This window comes from Coturnix japonica, chromosome 23 (genome assembly GCF_001577835.2).
Source record: "Coturnix japonica isolate 7356 chromosome 23, Coturnix japonica 2.1, whole genome shotgun sequence".
Taxonomy (NCBI): Eukaryota; Metazoa; Chordata; class Aves; order Galliformes; family Phasianidae; genus Coturnix; species Coturnix japonica.
The window spans coordinates 2,861,611-2,880,538 of NC_029538.1; the positions used below are offsets into that span (position 1 = coordinate 2,861,611).

The following is an 18,928-nucleotide window of genomic DNA, read 5'->3' on the forward strand; positions in this document are numbered from 1 at the left end:
CACCCACCACCCACTTACCGCAGCATCTCAGCACCCATCCCTTTGGCCACTTGCAGCACCTCCTACCCATTGGGCTCTATGGGGAACAGAGAAGCCACCTCACCCAACCCCGTCCTGTGACCCACAGCAGAGGTGTTATAATTATCCTCTCCCCTGCAGCTGCCAATATTTACAGGTCTCCCTGTGCACCGGCGCTGGGATTTGGAAGAACACCGTGTTTACTGGTGTGCCAGCTGACAGCCAGGCAATGTGATCAGGGCGGCTCCCAGCTGGGAGCAGTCTGGAGGGGCCACACTCCTGTTTTCCTGTTGATGTTTCTGGGTCAGGTTTTGCAAACAAGTGCAGGGCACAGCCGGGCATGTGGGATGTGCAGCATGGTGCTGCTGTGCTTGGGAACCCCCTTGCAGGCTGCTATATGGATTTTTGGGGTGCAGAGAAGCATGAGGAAGAGAGGGTGCACGCACCAAGCACATTTGCTGTATCCCCCAGGTGCTGCAGTTCAGCTAAAAAGCCATCAGCTGCCCTGCAGGTGCCTTTCACCCCACAAGAAGTTGCATTTTGAGGGTGCAAAGGGCAATGCAAACCCCCAGCCCGGTGCTTTTTCATCCTGACTCCCCAGCAGCATCGACCCCCCCCCAGTCTCTCGGTGTTCCCCAGCAGGGCCATACGGACAGCATGTCCCCAGCATGTCCCCAGCTTGTTTACTGCGGCCGCGCGCCTCGATTGTCACCGCCATGTGACAGCTGATACCTTCGGACAGCCGAGCCGACTCCACGTGATTGCTGGGCTATGGATAAAAGCTGCACGAGGGGCTCCGGCTCCAGAACTGAGATTGCTCTGAGGAGGAGCAGCAGTGCCGTACCAATGGATTTCCAGCCCAGCATCCTACGTGATGGCAGCCCCATGGAGAGCCTGGAGAAGCAGCTACTGTGCCCCATCTGCCTGGAGATGTTCAGCAAGCCTGTGGTGATCCTGCCCTGCCAGCATAACCTCTGCCGCAAGTGTGCCAACGACATCTTCCAGGTGAGATGAGGACCCCCCTGGACGTTGCCCTGCTCTGGGATGCTCTGCAGGGGCACCTGGGGACACCCCGATGTCCTTGTCCCCCTCCAGGCTGCCAACCCATACTGGCAGAGCCGGGGCAGCAGCATCATCTCAGGGGGCCGGTTCCGCTGCCCTACGTGTCGCCATGAGGTCCTGCTGGACCGCCACGGTGTCTACGGGCTGCAGAGGAACCTGCTGGTGGAGAACATCATCGACATCTACAAGCAGGAGTTCTCCAGGTTGGTCCTATGGGGACACAGGGGCAGCCACATCATTTTTGGGGGGGCGAGGAACCAGGGAGGCTGGCTTGGTGCTCCCCTCCCCACCTTTCCCTAACCCAAATCTCCACCTCACAATTGAGATCTCCATTCTCAACTCGAATCTTCACCCCCAACACAAATCTCCATCTCCCAGCCCAAACCTCCCTCCCAGCCTGTGCTGTTCTAGTCTGCGGTTGCTCTGTGGGGACAGGGGGACCCTAAGGGGGTGGCAGAAGAACGAATCCAGCCCCCATCCTGGCACCCTGCAGCTTTGGCTTTATGTTGAAGATAAGGGGTGTGAGGGACAAATCCAGGCTCTGCTTGTGACAGCAGGGAATGATAAGGGACAGGGGGACAGCCTGAGGGGTCTGACAGCATTACTTAGTGGCAGAGGTGCAGCAGGAGGGGGACAAACAGGGGGGTGATGTTTTTTAAAGGACCCAGACATGTGAGTTCATCTCCCCATTCTCCTGCCCCACTGTAAATATTGTTCCAGCTCCATGGGAACAGGGATGGAAGGCACGTGGCAGGTGGCAGCAGCCCCCGGGGGGGAGCTGGCGAACCCCCCAGTGGTGACTCAATGGCTGTCACCCCCCTGAGCTCCCTGGAGCCCCTGCCCGGGTCACGCGTTGGATGATAATAATAAATGCCAGCAGCACTCAGCTAAAATTAGGAGCTTGTGTAGCATCCCTGGAGCGTGGCCCCAACTGCTGCCATGCCTGATGACACACTGCTACAAACTGGGCTTACTGGGCATGCAGGAGGATAAGGCCAGGATCCGGTTATGGGGCAGTAGTTCTGCATTGGGTGGGGAGGTCACTGCTGTGGGGACGTCACCATGATGGGGACATGACGTCAATATGGTGGGGATGTCATTGTGCTGGGGATGTCATTGTGGTTGGGCTGCTCTCTCCAGCAGGCCGCTCAAGAAGGGGGAGCACCCCATGTGCAAGGATCATGAGGATGAGAGGATCAACATCTACTGCGTCACCTGCGAGGTCCCCACCTGCTCCATGTGCAAGGTCTTCGGTGCTCACAAGGACTGCGAAGTCGCCCCTCTGCAGAGCATCTTCCAGGGCCAGAAGGTGCAACATGGGGGGACATGGGGCCACAGTGGGGAATGGCCAGATCTGGGCGATGTGCTGAGCTAGGGTGGCTGCAAATAGCATTGGGATGCCTCATGGGGTATTAATAGGCAGCAGGCTGACTTTGACCAGGAGACAGGCCTATATTTAGTGCGATGCCCCCCCCTCTCAGCCTGTGGGATGGGGGCTGGATCGTGATACCCTGGCAGCACCCATCTGTGCCCTGCAGGGGTTAAAGCTGCTTCTGTCCATCTGTCCCTTCCCAGAGCGAGCTGAACAACTGCATTTCCATGCTAGTAGCGGGGAACGACCGCATCCAGACCATCATTTCCCAGCTGGAAGATTCCTGCCGCAGCACTGAGGTGAGGGACATGGAAACATCCCCCCAGAAACCAAGTGCTGGGGGAGGCAGCCCCTGAGCAGAGGACACAGGGGCTGGAAGGACACATCTTTGTCCCCATAGGAGAACAGCGAGGCGGCCAAGCAAGAGCTCTGCTCACGTTTTGATGCGTTTATGGCTCTGCTGGAGGAGAAGAAGACGGAGCTACTGGGACGCATCACCCGTGAGCAGGAGGACAAGACAGGCTTTGTGCAGGGCCTCATCCACAAGTACAAGGAGCAGCTGGAGAAGTCCAGCCGGCTGGTGGAGACGGCCATCCAGGCCATGGAGGAGACCGGCGGGGCCGCCTTCCTCATGGTGAGACCCCCAACCCCTAAAGCCCTTGCTTCCTATTGGGAGTCTGTTGTGCCACGTCCTGGTGGCACAGGGACATGCTGGGTGTTGCTACTCTGCCATCCTCACCTTTCCTCTTACTTCCACAGAATGCCAAGCAGCTCATTAAAACGTAAGTGCCCGAACTGGGGAAAGCTGTGGGATCCCCATCCCCTGCCAGATGTGGGTCATATGGCTCTGCTCTATGCTTGGGGCTGTGGGATCAATGCTGTGCTCCCTCCCCCAGCATTGTGGAAGCCTCTAAGGGTGGCAAGCTGGAGAAGATCGAGCAAGGCTATGAGAGCATGGACGCCTTCACAGTCAGTCTTGAGCACCTCGCCGATGCTGTCCGCGCCCTCGACTTTGAGCCAGGTAATTCCACCCCAAAAAACCCTTTGGGATCTGACAATGAAGGTCCTTCAGCAGCTGCCCCTCACTGACATCCGGTGCCTGTTTACAGATGAAGAAGATGAGTTCTATGAAGAGGTGGAAGAAGATACAGGAGACACAGAACCCGAAAGGGTGGTGGCAGGTAGGGCCAGCCCTCTCTGTGCCGGCACCAGCAGCATCACAGCGGAAACCCCACAGACAGAGGGGATGACAGAGGATTGATGAAGTCCCACTCACTGCCCTCTCCCTCTGCAGCCCCCCAGTAGGACACAGGATGTCCAGGACAGAACCTGGGGACACACTGACGGGGCCGGCCATCCAGCTCCAGTACAGGACACTTTTCTATACGGGTGCCAAGAGGACTATTCCGCACGTTTTATATGTTCCTTGTTTTGTATATAATTGTAATGGAGTTGTGTATTTTGTACAGAAAACTGGTGCTCTGGCTTTTGTTTTCTTTTCCTCTCTCACCTCTCGTTTTCTCACCCTGTGATGGGTTTGGGGATGTGGGAGTGTTCTCTGCTATGGGATCAGTGCCCAATTCTCAGCCTAATTAACACCTCTGGTGGCCTTGGCACCTCATGCTGGCTGTGCTCCCGGGATGTGACAGGTCAGCACCCAGCAGGATTTATCCCAGTGCTTACCCGGCCTCGGGGACATGGGGTGACGGTGCTCCAAACTCTGCCAGCCCCAAAAGGGGACAGCATGGAGCTGAGCTCACATGGGTCCAAAATCACAGCACAGTCGGGTTCTTCTGTGCCAACATAAACCCAGCTCAGGGTTGAGGGTAAACTGAGGCAGTGCTGAAAGCAGAGCCCAGAGCTGGAGTCAGCCCCACAGCAATCAGTGCTGCTCCTGGGGGCAGTGGGGTGCAGTCACTGCTATGGGGGTGTCCAACCACAAACTGGGGGGGGGGGGGTTGTTCCCATGGTGGGGAGGGGGTGCACCAATGCAGCTCTGTCCTTAAGGGATGCAGCCACATCCTGCATGCAGGTTAAGATGTGCTTCTGTGTGATACACATGGGGATGCCCAGAGCAGCCCCTCCGTGACCCCGAGAGCCCCCCGGCTGCGGGCTGCGGCACGGCCAGCGTGGGGCGAGGCTCAGCAAGCGATTTGCAGCCGGCTTGGCCCTCCTCCCCCCGGCCTTGCTTTGCACACGGGTCCCGGTGCTTCACACGGCCGCGGTCACAGCTGCCACCAGCTCCGGACCCGCATCGGGGTCAGCAGCGCCGGACCCCGCAGGATGGCAGCGGGCGGAGGGGAGAAGCAGCAGCTGCTGGGCGAGGGAGTGGGCAGGTAAGAGGGTGAATGGGGGGGGGGCTGGAAACCTGCGTGCACCCCTCTCCTCACTGTGCTCCCGGATGGGGTCTGCCAAAGCCATCTGTTTAGGGAGAGGATCTGGGGAAGGGGACACGTCGGAGCAGGGCTAAATGCAAAGAGCGGGCTGCAAATCCCTTCCTCCCTCCCCCATGTCCCCCAACCGGGTGCCCCGATGTCACCTTTCCCTGCAGGTCCTACTTGGGGATGGTACAGAAGCACACAGCCGGCTCAGCGCAGGGCCAGGCGCCCACCCTGGAGCTGAGGGCACGGCACCGCCGGCACTGCCATGCAAGGGGGGCTGATAGCGACCCCCACCAGCAGCAGCGGGCACGCAGGAAGCTCTATGTGGCTGCTGGCATCTGCCTCATCTTCATGGTGGGGGAAGCTGTGGGTGAGTGAACGCTGGGTGAACACATTGCCCTGCATGGCCCCTCTTGTCTCATTCTGTGCTGTGGGTGCAGGCGTGGGGCAGGCAGGGCACCTCGTTTTGCCATGGGATGCCCATATGCTTGGATCTGGATGGGGATCCCCCATCCATACCACAGGTGGGTACCTGGCACACAGCCTGGCCATCCTGACGGACGCTGCCCACCTCCTGACGGACTTTGCCAGCATCATGATCAGCCTCTTTGCCCTCTGGGTGTCCTCACGTCCCGCCACCAAAACCATGAACTTTGGCTGGCACCGGGCAGGTAACCTCAGGATCCAGCTACAGCCCCATTGTGTGCCATCCCTATGGCACAATGACATGGAGGGCTGTCTGCAGAGATCCTGGGGGCCCTGCTCTCTGTGCTGTCCATCTGGGTGGTGACGGGTGTCCTGGTGTACCTGGCGGCCCAACGCCTGCTCTTGGGTGACTACGACATTGAAGGCAGTGTCATGCTCATCACCTCTGCCTGCGCCGTGGCCGTCAATATTGTGTATGTATGATGTGCTGTCAACCCCTGGGCAGGAGATTGGTGGCTGGGGAAGTCACTGCTGCCCTGCCTGCAGGATGGGGGTGGCTCTGCACCAAACAGGCCATGGGCACAGCCATGGAGGGGCTCATGAGCAGCCCCACACCCACGAACAGCCCAATGCCAGCGTCCGTGCTGCCTTCGTCCACGTGGTGGGGGATCTGCTGCAGAGCGTCGGCGTCCTCATTGCATCCTACATCATCTTCTTTAAGGTATGGAGGGGAGGGAGATATGGGGGACATAGTCTTGTCCAGCCATGAGGTGAGATGGGGTTGATTGTTAATGGGGATTTGGCTGCACTTGTTGGGGTTTCACCTGCTTCCACCCCTCCCAGCCTGAGTACAAGTTTGTGGACCCCATCTGCACCTTCCTCTTCTCCGTTCTGGTGCTGGGGACAACGCTGACCATCCTTCGTGACGTCCTCCTCGTCCTCATGGAGGGTAGGGAGCCCCCCAGAGTGGTGATATGTACCCCCCTCCCATAAGTGCCTTATCCCCATCCCACCCCGTGTCCCTCCAGGCACCCCCAGGGGGATGGACTTCAACGCGGTGCGGGACACTCTGCTGGCGGTGGGCGGCGTGGAGGCGGTGCACAGCCTGCACATCTGGGCGCTGACAGCCTCGCAGCCGCTGCTCTCTGTGCACATCGCCATCAGTGAGTGCTGAGGGATGCAGGGCCGGGGAATGGGATATGGGGGTTCCTCCGGCCCCCAACAACCCTCCGGGCTCCTTGTAGATGCGGATGCCGACTCGCAGGAGGTGCTGGAGGAGGCCAGCTCCAGGTTGCAGCGTGCCTTTCGCTTCCACACCACCACCATCCAGATCGAGAGCTACTCCGAGGACATGCGGGACTGCCGTGAATGTCAGCCCCCCAGCGACTGAGTTCCACCCTGTCCCTCTCCCACCAGTTTTTTTTAATAGGAGGAAAATAAACGCGAGCAAACAGCAGCGCCGGGTGCCCGCGGGGGCTGGGTTCGGGATGGGTGATGTTGAGTCTGGAGGCAGCTGGGCTTTATCGGGGAGTGACGGCAGTGAGAGCAGAGCCCGGGCTGCAGGAGGGGGCGGAGGGCAGCGCTTGCTTCTCTTTCCACTATTTTAGCTGTGAAAAGCGTTTGAAACAATGCTTTTCCCCCCCAGCTTTGGGGAGCGTTGGGGGTAGAGAGGGGTGGAGGGGTGCAGGGGGAGGAGCCCTCGATCCCACTGTCCCGTTCTGGGGGGGAGGGAGGACCGGCTCGCTCTGCTCTCACCTCTTATCGCAGCTCTGTTTACCTTTGGGAAGCTCAGCCCTCCCGGCCAGCTGTTAGCAGAGTGGGGATGGTGGCAGGAAAGCATCACAGGGACACAGGCACGGGATGTTGGCCTTGCAATGTGTGGAGCAGGGCTCGGGGACAACACATGGGAGCACAGCAGTGGCTGCTGAGCCCAGAGGTGCTGTGAGAGGTGGCACAGTGCTGTGCCATTGCTGGGTACAGAATGCTCACCCCGTGTCAGACTTCACACCTCCACCGACCTTTATTGCACTGGTAAAACCCAATCAGGAATAAAGCCCCCTTGGCAGCACTTGGTGCAGGAGGGCTGTGCCATGCCCTGTGAGGTCTGTGCAGGGGTATGGGCTGCAGGGCTGAGCTCAAGGCTTCTCCAAGTAGCGGTATTTCTTGCGCAGGACAGAGACCTGGTCCTTGAAGAGCACTGGGTCGAGGCGCAGCTGGGAGGACACAAGGGGCATGGAACCAAACCAGTCCACCAGCTGGTTGAGGCAGTCCTGCTGCTGGGAGAAATGCCGGGTGCTGTCTGCTGCCGTGCCCTTCACCTGGGCAGGAGGAGAATGCAGGGTGAAGGGCTCTGCCCATAGCCAGGGGGGGTCCCTGAGCCCCAGGACACCATCGTACCGGCTGAGACACAGCTTCTTTGTGCTGCTTCCACTGTGTGACCTTGATGGGAGGCAGCTTGGTGACAGCAGCCACCAGCAGGTTCATCAGGATGTCCTCGCAGGCAGCCAGGCTGTCCACCAGCTCCCGCAGCCCCGAGGGGAGGTACTCGGTGAAGAGGCTGTGGTAATACCTATGGAGAATGAGGAGGGTAGGTCTCAGCCTCGCAGACCCATAGGGCCCTCCCCATCCACTCTGGTACCTGTGATAGAAGGCGGCGGTGGTGAGGACGATGGAGAGCTTGTTGGTCCACCTGGAGGTGTAGCCCCAGCGCTTCTGCTCGGGGTCCCAGAAGTGGCTCCATGCAGAGAAGCCCACAATGCGCTCAGGGAAGCTGCGCCACACCACGAAGGCAAAATCCACCTGCAAAGGGCAGGGGATGGCATCACCTCAACCCACAGCGACCTGTGAGGGGCTAATGGCTGCCTCATTGCCTGTCCCTGAGCAACAGGTTATAGGGACAGCACTCACTGCCAGCCCTGCAGTAACCACCATGCATCCTGCTTGGATCCATGGGGCTGGGAAGTGCTCACCTCACTGGTGGAGAGGCTGGTGTGCTCATCCAGGCTGAGCACTGCATCCGTCCCAATGGCTGAGTATGGGAAGAAGCGGTCGCTGAGCTGCAGCAGAAGTGGGAGTTCAATATGAGATGTGCCATGGGGTGCATACCCTTAACTCCCTGCATCCTGCTCTGTGTACCTTCGTCCTGCCCTGGATGATGGTGAGAGGCACAGCAGTCTGTGGCCATGTTTGTCTTGGTGGTAGTGGCTTCTCACAGCTCCACAGCACCAGGATCTGTGGGAGGGGGACAAAAGCACAGTGGAGGGGCATTGCCTGAAGTCTGTTATCAGTGTTTGCAGGGCAGTGGGACCAGCTCCAGCCCAGCTCTCCATTTAGGGCTGCACCTCTTCCATCCAAATACATTCCACCAGGATTTGGCCCACCCCCAGAATGAAACCATGGCTGGTCCCATTGCTGCAAGCAGGGGGTACTGAGGATGACACGAGCACTGCCACACTGCCAACCCCCCTCCCACCTCAATCCCACCCTGGGTCCTTCCCAGCCCCATTCCTCCCTACCTGTGCACAGTACTGGGACCTGGAGACTGCCTGGATGAGCTTGAGGGTGGGCTGGGAGAGGGTGCCCAGCGGGGGGGCAACCCGGAGCAGTGCTGTGAACTTGTCAGAAGGGCTGGAGCCTGCAGTGTGGGGGAAAAGGTGAGGTGTGGGGGCAGGCAATAGGCACATAGAGCACGCTGCTGCGGTGTGGGGTCCTACCATGCTGCAGGTAGTAGAAAGGGAAGTCTCCGAGGTGCGTGGAGAAGTCAGGCAGTGCCAGCAGCCCCCCGGGCAGTGTGTTCCAAAGGAAGCGAGAGCGTGAGCGGTGCAGGAGCAGCCGATCCCGGATGACCTGTGTGGGGATGTCAGCACCCTAAGGTGGCCCTGGTAACCTGGGGGAGCTCTATGGGACCGGGCTCACCTCCAGTGTAGTGTGCACTATCTTGTCCACAGAGGAGAAGTACGCATCCCACAGGAACTGGGTCTGCTGTTGGAACGCCAGCACACGCTCCGGGCTGATGCAGCGGATGGCTGAGGGGATCTGCAGGATGGGAGAGATGGGGTTCTCATCTCATACACACCCATTCCCCCCCCGGGTCAGCCCTTGATGCTGAGTGTGGAGCAGCACCAGTACCTGCAGGAGGAGTCGCTCGCTGCCCATCACGGCCGCTTTGCCCCAGTCGATGGCCTCAGAGAAGGGCAGCTCCCAGCCATCGCTCAGCAGCACTGGGATGCAGGCAGCCTGTGTAGGACCCCATGAGCACGGGGACACCAGGGATGGTCCCTCATGCCCTCGCAGCCCCCTGGTACCTGTAGTGCCTCCAAGAAGCGGAAGGAGCCCAGGCGCCGGCCACGGGGTATGATGCAGAAGGTGGAGTTGTGCAGCAGCTCCTGGTAGTCAAACCTGGCAGGGGAAGGGGATTCAGGTGTGGGCTCAGCACCGTCTGCTCCCCAGCACTGAGGCACAGTCAGCACCTAAATCCCTGAGCCCCAAACTGTGCTGAGTCCTGGCACCACTTTGAGGGGGAGCTGTGGGCAGTGCATCCCCCTGGCTATGAAAGCCCCTTCTGTGTGGCTGCAGGGAGAGGAATTCACAGAGCCCTGCGACCGCACCGGAAAATCCAATATTGACATTTGGGTGGGACAGACCCTGTCTGTTCCTGTACATAGAGAGGATGGGTCCTGGGTGGGATGGGGAGGGACTGTGAGGCCAAAGCAATGTGGGATATGTGCTGACCCCAAGGGGAAGGTCCCCTGGACCCGGCTGTGGTGAGGACATGGGGTCAGTGCCAGCCACCTCCAGGCTGGGGAGCTGATGGGGTGGCTGGGAGGTAAGGATGAGTTGCTCTGTGTTGCTGCAGCATCCCTGCAGGAAACCAGCCCAACACAAACCTTTAGGAACAAAATGCACCTCCAGGGAACCCATCCATGGGCAAGCTCTACCTCGGCCATATTTCATGACCACCCCACCACTACCTGCCCCACGGGAACGTGATGTGTCCCCGATATGGCTGAGCATCCTTCCCTCGCAGGCGGCCGTGGCCGGGATCCTGGCGCCGGCCGGGCTGCGGGGCCGACACCTCCCGATGCAAAACACTCTGCTCCTGACGCACTGTGGTTTCCGGGCAATCGAGCCTGCAGGGCTTCCTTGTTTTGTTAGGGCCGGGCCGGGTGCCCACCGTGCTCCCTCCGCATGGCCCCTGTGCATGGCCGGGCTCAGTGCCATGGGGGACCCGCGGCTGCAGGGAGCCCTCCCCGAGGCGGGTGGGGGGCAGGACCGTGGCATGGCCACAACTGCCCTTTATCCAGCACAGAACTGGCTTGTTCGAGAGTGAGGAGGGTGATGCAGCCCTGAACAAGGCTGGCTTCTTCTCCTGTGGTTCAGTGGTGTGGTTGTTTCCTGCGTCCCCATGCAAACAGGGACAACTCCAAACCTCTGAGTGTCCTGTCCCTGGTGTCCTGTCCCCACTGCCCCACTGCCACTATCCCACCTGGGGACATACACATCCTTGGGTGGATGTGATGGAGATGCTGATGCCTTTGTGCCCAAGTGTCCAACAGGGACAAGACACATGGTCACACAGGAGGACACAGCCATGTGCCACGTGCTCACCATCAATCTGCTGTCTAAGGCTGTCCTGGGTGAGGTGTAAATCCCTGTGTATCACAAACAGCATTAGGGGATTACCTGCAACCCTGGCTCCGCTTTTACCTCCCGGCACCTCCTAAGATACTTTGAGGTTGGTATCCTATACTTCCCATCAGTTCTCATGTGGCCATGAGCTGTTCCAAAGCTGCAGGCAGGGAGCCCACACTGTGATGTTCACACCAGGATGCCCCAAGCACCCGTTGGTTTTATGGGACTTGGAGCTGAGCTGGGCTGGGGGAAAGTTTCAGGCCCATCTCCAAAATAAACATTTATATTAGGGGAGGACAGCAAAGGGGAGAAGAAAAGCATCATTCATCAGTGTTAGGAAAAAGAGTAATCGCATTAGGAGCAGCAATGGCAACTGCAGATCAGAGCTGCTCTCACCAGGTTGCTCCAACTTTAATACAGAATGGGACAGACTCAAAGCACCTCTCTGGATGGAAATGAAACCAGGACTGTCCCCACTCCCTGTGCAACCTACAGAGCCTCTCCCCCCACCTGACCCCAACCCCATCCCACTCACTTTTCATAGTCCACGTTGTCCTGGTCGCACCGTGTGTCCTTGTGCCTCTCCCAGTCCTTGCCATGCCTGCAGGTGGTGAGCGACACGATGTCCCTCCCATTGTGGATGTGGTGCAGAGCATTCCTGGTACCGGAACCGATCCCGGTCAGGTAGCGCTTCCCTTTGAACACCAGCAAATACTTCTTTTTAGGGGGCACCGAGTTGTGGTTCAGCCACCCGCTCTGCCCACCGCGCTGTGGGTGCTCCTTGGGGAAGAGTGGGATGGAGATATCAAAACCAGGCCTGAAGTTCTTGCTGTGGAAGCTGGCCTTGGCCAGCATGGCATGGCCAATATCAAACCCCAGCTCCTCGGTGTAGTTGGGCCACGTGCCCGCATACAGGTTGAAGATGAGGTGGTTGCGGCCACCGTTCCATAGTGGGAAGGAGCGGATCCTCTGCTCCACACTGTGAACATAGTGAGCAGAGAGGGGGTCACGGTCCAACGTGTCGATGCTCAGCACAAAGAGACAAGCTTCCTCGGGGTGTGGGGTGTAATAACGTGAGCGCTCAATGGAGTTGAGGATCTTGCTGTAGCTCTCCGACATGGGCTCGCCGTGCTCCCTCGGGTACGTGAACACCTTAAAGCCATTCTGGCAGCGGGAGGCATCGAAGCAGCTCTCCATACGGCACCGGCTGCCCTGGGATGCATTCAGCTGTGCCAAACGCCGGGCATGGGGTGAGGGCTGAGTTGTATCCCCACTGCCCTGCAGCTCCCGGGGCTCTGCAAAGCTGTGTAGGATGGTACGATCCACCCAACGGGGCCAAGTCCTGCGGGCTGCGACGTTCCTAATGGGAAAGAAAGCGAAACGGCGCAGCTGCTCCCTTCCAAAGAAGAAAAGCAGAAGCCAAGAAGTGAGGAAAGTCAGGAAAATGTATTTCTTCCTGGTCTGCATAGGTTCAGGAGCTTCTCATCAGGCTCGGACGGGTACTGGGGTCCGGTGGAAAGAACGGCCTCCCCGACCCCAGGCGTTGCGGCTCCTGGTGCTGACTGCCCCGCAGTGTTGGGAAGGGGGATCCCACGATCCTCCCTCCGTGGGTGTCCCTGTGCCGCCCCTCCAGCGCAGCGTTCCCTTCACTCCCAAGCTCTGCGAAGCGACGGTCACATTTCCCTCTGCCGTCTGGCCCAGCTTCAAATCCCTGGGGAGGGAGCGAGGTCGCATGATCGCTTCCCTTCCAACCGGGTCAATCCCGGCGGGACTCCCCCCCGCAGCCTCCGGGAGACAACCCCATCTCACCTCCCCCCCCCCCGTACCTCGGCTGCTCCTCCGCTGTCCCGGTACACGCTCTCGGTCGGTGCTGCCCTCGGGGTCCGGCATCCCTGGCTCTGCCCTAACTCTGCCGTGGGACGGTAGCGGGGCGGTCCTCGCTCTCCATCTGCCCCGCGCCCCGGGGGGGGTCCCACCGCGCTCCGATGCTCATTGCAATGAGGACACCCCCTGCTTCCCAGCTCCGTGCTGTCCCTCCTGGGGGTGTCACTGTCTGTGCCCCTCTGGGCTGCTGACACTCCGAGTGTCCCCCCTCACGCTGTCTGTCCCCCCTCACGCTGTCTGTCCCCCCCCCCAGGCTCTGTCCCTCTCTCCCCCCAGGGCTGTCCCCGTGTCCCTTCACTTCTTCCCCCCTCCCGAGCTGTCACTCCCCTCGCTGTCACCCCCTCGTCCCATCTGTCACTCCGACACCCTCTCCCCCTCTCTTCCATTGGCTGCCCGAGCCCGTGGGGGCTTGGCCCCACGGCACCAAAAAGCCGCACCCCGGAGGCACAACAGCTCGTGGGGGTTCTCCCCTCTTGTTGCGGGGGTCCCGTGGCTCTCCCTGCATGTATCCATGCCCTCCCCCACCCCACAGCGCTTCCATCGCCTCGTCACACGTGGAAGTGGGGCACCCTGGTCCCGCCTATGGGAGGTGAGCCCCGTGGCACGGCAGGCAGGCTGGGGCTCGCTGCCCCCACCCCTCCCGGCAGCCCCGAGCTGTGGGTGTATATATATTATATTATAATATATTACATATATATTATTATATAACTCGGCCGGCCTCTGCCTGCGGGGACACGGGGTTGGGTGCGGAGAGGTTGGCATGCAATAGGAATGGCACCGCCACAGCCCTGCCAGGCCCACGCCTGGCTCTGTTATCCCGCGTGGGCTGCGTGTATAGATTGTCACGGATTTATTATTATTATTATTATTATGTTTTTCTTCTTTGGAGATTTGCCCAGCCCAAGGGACAGCTCGGCCCCGTAGAGACTTAATCCCCCGCCGCTGGGGATTATCGGGGACGTGGGGCTGCGAAAGCGGTTTAAATTAAAGAAGGGGAACGTGGGGACGAGGGTGTTGGGGGGAGGGTGTGGGGGCAGGAGGAGCCGAGCGGCACCACGGGGCTTTGGGGAGCTGGGATTGGAGCTGGGGACCGACTTCCGCGCTGGGAGCTGCGGTGTCGCAGCGGTGACACGGGGAGGTGCGGGGTCGCGGCTCTGGGGACCCTCGGGGTGATGAGTGTGAGGGGTGGGGGGTGAAGCTGTGGGGGGTACAGCGTGTAACTGGGAGCTGGAGGAGATGTGTGTTGGAGGGGCGATGGGAGCTGCGGAGTGGACGGGGCGGGGAGCGATGGGAGCGAGAAGCGCTGGGAGCTGCGAGGAGGGGTCTGGGGGGGGGTCTGAGGGTGGGGTCTGAGGGGGGTTGGGGGTGTTTACTTGCGTATGGGAGGGGCAATGAACGCTGTAGTTCTGCGGGGGATGTTGGGAGCTGTAGTCTGGTTATCCGGTGCGTTCTGGGAGCTGCAGTCCTCAGCCGAGGATATGTTGGGAGCTGTAGTTCTCCATGGGGCGGTGCACAACCCCTTTCCCCCCCCCGCCCCATAGTCCACGGGGCTCTCCTAGTGTCAGCCCCTCCTGCTCAACCACATCGCCCCTTCCCCCCCTACCATGGGATGGGATGGGGTCGGGTCAGTTGTGCGGGGATTTGGTGACGGGGGAAGGAGGAGGTGTGGGGGATGGATGCTGACCGCATCACTCTGCCCAGGCTGCGGTGCCATGGGGGGGGAACAGTCGCTGGCGATGCCGCCGGAGAAGGGACCGCACCGCGTGGGTTGCGCGGACGTCATGGTGGGACACACACAGCAGGTATGGGATGAGATGGGGGCGGCTGCTGGGTATTGGCAGAGCTGAGGACACCTTGCGGCCGCTGCTGTGATGGAGCAGAGCGCACCACGTTCCCCCCCGTTCCCTCTTGTCCTCCAGGGGCTTTTCTTCCGCCTCTTCTACCCCTGCGTGCCCCGGGATGGGGCCGAGCGGCCGCTGTGGATCCCACGCTACGAGTACTGCAGCGGACTGGCTGACTTCAGCGGCTACAGCCGGCGGTGGTGCGCTCCGCTGCTCAGCATCGCCATCGGTGAGGGGGGGCTGTATCCCCATATTGCATCCTGCCCCCCAAGTCCAACTCTAGAGCCCTCATTCTGCCCCCCAAGTCCCGTCCAAGTAGTTCCAATGTCCCCATTCTGTCCCCCAAGTGCACCCATCGCCTTCTGCCCCCCAAGTCTAGGTCCTGAGCCCTCATTCTGCCCCCAACTCCACTCATCTCTTTCTGCCCCACATATCCACTACCCCCATTCTGACTCCCAGGTCCAATTCCTGAGGTCCTCTACACCTGCTGCCTTCGTGGGCTTAAAGCCAATGCAGCGGGCTGTGGTGTGAAGAGGAGCTGGGGTCGGTGCTGTGGGTCCAAGAGATGCTGCCTTAGTGGTGGTCAGCCCTTCAATGAGGTCTAGAGGATGGGCCCATCTCGATTTTATTCTTGGGGTGTTGTTTTGTCCCCCACAGGCTCCTGCAGGGTCCCGCTGAGCTGGAAGGCACCTTTCAAACCCTGCAGCAATGGGTACCCACTGATCATCTTCTCCCATGGCCTGGGGGCCTTTCGGTAGGGAGGGCTGGGATGGGAACTCTAGTGCTATGGGTTCCTCCGACCCATCAGTGCTCAGGATAAAGCCCTGACCTCATCCCTTCCCAGCACTGTGTACTCATCCATCTGCATGCAGATGGCGTCATGGGGCTTCGTGGTGGCTGCGCTGGAGCACAGGTTGGTGCCATTGTCCCTGCAGCCTCAAGAGGATCCCCCTCCCCAAATACATGGCTGGATGGGGGCCGGGCATTGGGCTGCTTTGCCATGTTCCCCCTTTCTTCCTTGCTGTACAGGGACAGTTCTGCTGCCATGACCTATTTCTGCACAGCACAGTCCATCCAGGAGCAGTGGATTCCCCACCAGCGTGTGCCACGGGGCCAGAAGGAGTTTTATTATCGGAACAACCAGGTATGGGAGGACTGGGGGGGTTGGGGTGGGCAAACCAGGGTGGATCACATCCCCTATCCTAAGGGATCTGCTCTTCCCAAACCCGTACTGTGTTGATACTGGGGCTGAATCTGAGCTTTCTCATTGTAAACTGAGACAAACCCACCCCACTCCATTTATCTCTATTTCCTGAGGCCCTGCTGGTGATCTCCACCTCCCATCTCTCTGGGATTACCATGCACAGCTGCTCGCTGATAGCAGGAGGGTTTCCTGCTCAGCGAGGTTCCCCATTGCTCATTTCTTCCTCATTTAAAAGGGAAGCATGGAGCTGAAATCTGGTTGGAAGCCTTTGTAGGACATGCAGAGTCCTAAATCCAAGCCTGTTATTTTCTATGTGTGCTCAGAACTGGGATGTGAGCCTCGGTCTGAGATAGTCTGAAGTGCAGCATCTCCTGGCAGCGCTGCTGTGGCTTAGGAAGGAAAGTGTTTGGGGGCTTTGGGTTATCACCAATGGTCTGCGGTATCAGATGAAGAGTTAATAAGAATAACAAAGAAAGCGTTGCAATAAATTTACTGCATCCCTGTGGGAACCACTGCGGTGCAGCCTCCTGTTTGCTTTTATGCTTGTGATAATGCAGGGGAATGAGATGTATCTGAGTGCTGAGGGCAGCTCTTCTGGGGGGATATGGGGTAGAAGCAGCCCCCCTGCAGACCCCCACAGGGTGGGTTTGCTCAGCTAATGGGGCAGTTTGCTCTGCAGGTTCATCACAGAGCAAAGGAGTGTGCACGAGCACTTCAGCTCTTCCGGGACATCAGCAGTGGTAAATCCATCCCCAACGTCCTTCCTCAGGGCTTTAACCTCTCTGTGCTGAAGGTACCTGGGGCTGCAGGGCTGGTCTGGGTGCTCCTGGCTGGAAGGGTCAGGTTATTTTGTGTGGGAAATAGGAATATGCCTTTATTGTGTGCACATCTTCCTTGCAGGACAGCATTGACCTGGCTAAAGCAGCCGTCATGGGCCATTCATTTGGTGGGGTCACAGCTGTGCTGGCCTTGGTGAAGGAACCCAGGTTCAGGTGGGTGGCTCTGGGATGGGAAGGTCATAAAGGGGCTATGGATACATGTGCCCATCCCACCAGGTGTGCTGTGGCTCTGGATGCATGGATGTTCCCCCTGGAGAACGTGCTGTACCCTGAGGTGCCCAAACCTGTGCTCTTTATTAATAATGAGAAGTTCCAGACCCCTGATAGTGTGGCCAAAATGAAGAGGCTGAGCTCCAGGAACAGCCAGACAAAGATCATAACCATCCTGTGAGTCCAGGGTTGGGGCAGGTGCCTGGTCAGGAGTGGGAGGCCCTCACCCATGTTCCCTTCCCTTCCCCAGGGGATCTGTGCATCAGAGCCAGACCGACTTTGCCTTTCTCACTGGGAAACTCATCAGCCGTGTCTTCAACGCAAGGGGCACCCTGGACCCCTACAAGTGCCTGGACATCACCAGCCAGGCAGCTCTGGCCTTCCTGCAGAGACACCTTGGTACGAGACAGGTGGAGTTAGATGGGGCTTGGGATGGCACGAGGTTGGTTTGGTGATCCCTGTTCCATATGGCTGCCATCTTCTGGGCACAAATGGCAATGCCATATTGGGATATTGGGGTGTGTTGGTTGGGAAGTCCTTGGGAAAGCTGCTGGCTTGGTCCTGCCTCTGCAAAGTAGATGTGTGCAATGGCTGCTCCTCTTATGTGTGAAACTGGGGTGATTATCATTGTAATAACCTTGAAACCATCTCTGCCCCATGCAGATGTGAGAGAGGAGTTTGCTCGATGGGACCGTCTCCTTGAAGGCATCGGGGACTCCATCATTCCAGAAGCACCTTTCTGCCATTCCAACCTGTAGCTTCCTGTTGGGATCCAGCTGCTGGGAGTTCAGCTGCTCTAAAATGTTTGGGGTCTGCCTCCAGAGGGCAGGAGGAGCCCTGGGAGAGTGAGGCCTGCAGACTGTGCTTGCAAGATGTGGCTGTGATGCCCACCATGCTTCTGGGAAGCCCTCCCTGCTTGAGAGCCTGTGGTGGCTATTGGAGACTGCAGAGCTCAGGGAATAAAACCCCTGGGGTCACAGACCTGAGCTTGCTTTGGTGACAGCGCCCTGCTTGCATGCATGGGGGGCACTGCATGCCCTGCAGCAGTGGGTTTGCTGCAGGTGGGGGGGGGTTCAAGCAATGGGGGTTTGCTGCAGGTTGGGGGGGGTTCAAGCAATGATCCAGCACAAGGAAAGATGTAATGAGGGCTCTGAGCATGGAGGTGGTAAAGTCTGATCAGGGTGCTGACTACAAGTGGGCATTAGGGCTGGGATGCAGCAGGCACTGCAGGACACACTGCTCAGCAGCTGGTGTCCATCTGCTCCTCCTTTGTCCCTGCTGTTCCTGCTGGGACAAAGCTCCTGCACTGCAGGGAGAAGCCATGAGCTTGTGGCACTGCATGCAGCTGGGATCCATCAGCTGCCCTGGCTCTGGGTGATGGGAGCTGTTCCTCATCTGGTGACAGCAAACCTGGGGGGGAAGGGAGGGGAGTTGGGAGGGAGCAGCATCCTTCTTCTGTCCTTCATCTGTGTCACTGTGATAGCCAAATCCTCTCCTCCCTGTCTCCTTTTAATTGAGGAGGTAAGGATGCTCTGGGGGGGGGGGGGGAGACACGACAGCAGAGGGCTCATCTTCATGCAGAGCAAGGGCTGGTGTGGACAAAGCTGCAAGACCTCAATTCTTTTGGGGGTTCCAGATATATATTTGTGAGCTGATCTATGCCCTCATGCTTTGGAGTGTACTGGAGCGTGATGCAGCGCTAGGACCAAGGTACTGAGGCTGGAGAGGGGACAGTTGAGGTCACTGCCTGTAGAGCCCATGGGGGAACGTACCTCTGTGTCCCACCTAACAGTGAGAGACAGTGACTGGTGCAGAAATCAAGTCCCATCTTCCTCCCAGAATTAGCACTGCTGTGATGTGCTGTGACATTGCAGGGAGTGGCCCAGCTCCGCGTGGCTGAGGGAGGCTATAAATTCTGCACGAGCCTTATGTAAAGGCTTAGGGAAGGGGGGGGATGGCTGTGGTTGGAGGGCAACTGCAACGTGTTAACCCTTTGGTGTGCTGAAAGCTGCCCATTTCCACCTCCAGTTCCAGCCCGAGGCTCAGTGCTTCTTCCAAAC

General features: G+C 59.0%; 4 protein-coding genes across 13 annotated transcripts; 3 read left to right on the forward strand and 1 right to left on the reverse strand.

Moving 5' to 3' along the window:
* The first annotated feature begins 248 nt into the window (after window positions 1-248).
* TRIM63 (tripartite motif containing 63) lies at window positions 249-3,937 on the forward strand. Of its 2 annotated transcripts, none has more exons than XM_015883778.2 (9): window positions 249-1,023; window positions 1,114-1,283; window positions 2,221-2,389; window positions 2,656-2,751; window positions 2,853-3,086; window positions 3,212-3,234; window positions 3,349-3,473; window positions 3,562-3,633; window positions 3,747-3,937. In XM_015883778.2, the coding sequence occupies exons 1-9, from the start codon at window positions 790-792 to the stop codon at window positions 3,755-3,757; spliced, it is 1,134 nt and encodes a 377-aa protein (XP_015739264.2). In that variant the 5' UTR covers window positions 249-789; the 3' UTR covers window positions 3,758-3,937. The 2 variants fall into 2 exon arrangements, with proteins under 2 accessions (XP_015739264.2, XP_015739265.2); XM_015883779.2 differs by having other exon boundaries at window positions 2,224-2,389.
* A 520-nt stretch (window positions 3,938-4,457) lies between these two features.
* On the forward strand, window positions 4,458-6,735 carry SLC30A2 (solute carrier family 30 member 2). Its single transcript, XM_015883751.2, has 8 exons — window positions 4,458-4,788; window positions 5,004-5,203; window positions 5,358-5,504; window positions 5,579-5,732; window positions 5,806-5,980; window positions 6,103-6,208; window positions 6,288-6,422; window positions 6,504-6,735. The coding sequence occupies exons 1-8, from the start codon at window positions 4,736-4,738 to the stop codon at window positions 6,647-6,649; spliced, it is 1,116 nt and encodes a 371-aa protein (XP_015739237.1). The 5' UTR covers window positions 4,458-4,735; the 3' UTR covers window positions 6,650-6,735.
* Window positions 6,736-7,254: 519 nt separating this feature from the next.
* EXTL1 (exostosin like glycosyltransferase 1) lies at window positions 7,255-12,996 on the reverse strand. Of its 4 annotated transcripts, none has more exons than XM_015883750.2 (12): window positions 12,717-12,996; window positions 11,426-12,601; window positions 9,564-9,657; window positions 9,388-9,495; window positions 9,175-9,294; window positions 8,973-9,105; window positions 8,775-8,893; window positions 8,395-8,490; window positions 8,229-8,315; window positions 7,898-8,058; window positions 7,657-7,828; window positions 7,255-7,532 (listed from the first exon to the last, which is right to left on the reverse strand). In XM_015883750.2, the coding sequence occupies exons 2-12, from the start codon at window positions 12,355-12,357 to the stop codon at window positions 7,395-7,397; spliced, it is 2,160 nt and encodes a 719-aa protein (XP_015739236.1). In that variant the 5' UTR covers window positions 12,358-12,601; window positions 12,717-12,996; the 3' UTR covers window positions 7,255-7,394. The 4 variants fall into 4 exon arrangements, with proteins under 4 accessions (XP_015739236.1, XP_015739235.1, XP_015739234.1 ...); XM_015883749.2 differs by having other exon boundaries at window positions 7,255-7,535; XM_015883748.2 differs by having other exon boundaries at window positions 7,255-7,577.
* Window positions 12,997-13,190: 194 nt separating this feature from the next.
* PAFAH2 (platelet activating factor acetylhydrolase 2) lies at window positions 13,191-17,854 on the forward strand. 6 transcript variants are annotated; one of them, XM_032448917.1, is made up of 11 exons: window positions 14,167-14,398; window positions 14,476-14,576; window positions 14,694-14,844; window positions 15,273-15,369; window positions 15,460-15,528; window positions 15,645-15,759; window positions 16,499-16,612; window positions 16,720-16,811; window positions 16,875-17,045; window positions 17,119-17,267; window positions 17,532-17,854. In XM_032448917.1, the coding sequence occupies exons 1-11, from the start codon at window positions 14,275-14,277 to the stop codon at window positions 17,624-17,626; spliced, it is 1,278 nt and encodes a 425-aa protein (XP_032304808.1). In that variant the 5' UTR covers window positions 14,167-14,274; the 3' UTR covers window positions 17,627-17,854. The 6 variants fall into 6 exon arrangements, with proteins under 6 accessions (XP_015739023.1, XP_015739025.1, XP_015739022.1 ...); XM_015883539.2 differs by lacking the exon at window positions 14,167-14,398 and adding an exon at window positions 13,232-13,363 and having other exon boundaries at window positions 16,720-17,045; XM_015883536.2 differs by lacking the exon at window positions 14,167-14,398 and adding an exon at window positions 13,815-13,912 and having other exon boundaries at window positions 16,720-17,045.
* Window positions 17,855-18,928: the final 1,074 nt, after the last annotated feature.

What these genes read in the sequence shown, in the direction of transcription:
- TRIM63 (XM_015883778.2), top strand. Translation starts at nt 790, where the DNA reads ATGGATAAAAGCTGCACGAGGGGCTCCGGCTCCAGAACTGAGATTGCT. An exon ending in GTGCCAACGACATCTTCCAG is followed by an intron (nt 1,024 to 1,113) that starts GTGAGATGAGGA and finishes GTCCCCCTCCAG; the next exon opens with GCTGCCAACCCATACTGGCA. An exon ending in GCGGGGCCGCCTTCCTCATG is followed by an intron (nt 3,087 to 3,211) that starts GTGAGACCCCCA and finishes TTACTTCCACAG; the next exon opens with AATGCCAAGCAGCTCATTAA.
- PAFAH2 (XM_032448916.1), top strand. Translation starts at nt 14,275, where the DNA reads ATGGGGCGGTGCACAACCCCTTTCCCCCCCCCGCCCCATAGTCCACGG. An exon ending in GTGGCTGCGCTGGAGCACAG is followed by an intron (nt 15,529 to 15,644) that starts GTTGGTGCCATT and finishes CTTGCTGTACAG; the next exon opens with GGACAGTTCTGCTGCCATGA. An exon ending in TTAACCTCTCTGTGCTGAAG is followed by an intron (nt 16,613 to 16,719) that starts GTACCTGGGGCT and finishes TCTTCCTTGCAG; the next exon opens with GACAGCATTGACCTGGCTAA.
- SLC30A2 (XM_015883751.2), top strand. Translation starts at nt 4,736, where the DNA reads ATGGCAGCGGGCGGAGGGGAGAAGCAGCAGCTGCTGGGCGAGGGAGTG. An exon ending in GCCGTGGCCGTCAATATTGT is followed by an intron (nt 5,733 to 5,805) that starts GTATGTATGATG and finishes CCCTGCCTGCAG; the next exon opens with GATGGGGGTGGCTCTGCACC. An exon ending in CCTCCTCGTCCTCATGGAGG is followed by an intron (nt 6,209 to 6,287) that starts GTAGGGAGCCCC and finishes GTGTCCCTCCAG; the next exon opens with GCACCCCCAGGGGGATGGAC.
- EXTL1 (XM_032448914.1), bottom strand. Translation starts at nt 12,357, where the DNA reads ATGCAGACCAGGAAGAAATACATTTTCCTGACTTTCCTCACTTCTTGG. An exon ending in TCATCCAGGGCAGGACGAAG is followed by an intron (nt 8,316 to 8,394) that starts GTACACAGAGCA and finishes CTTCTGCTGCAG; the next exon opens with CTCAGCGACCGCTTCTTCCC. An exon ending in CCAGCCTCTCCACCAGTGAG is followed by an intron (nt 8,059 to 8,228) that starts GTGAGCACTTCC and finishes TGCCCTTTGCAG; the next exon opens with GTGGATTTTGCCTTCGTGGT.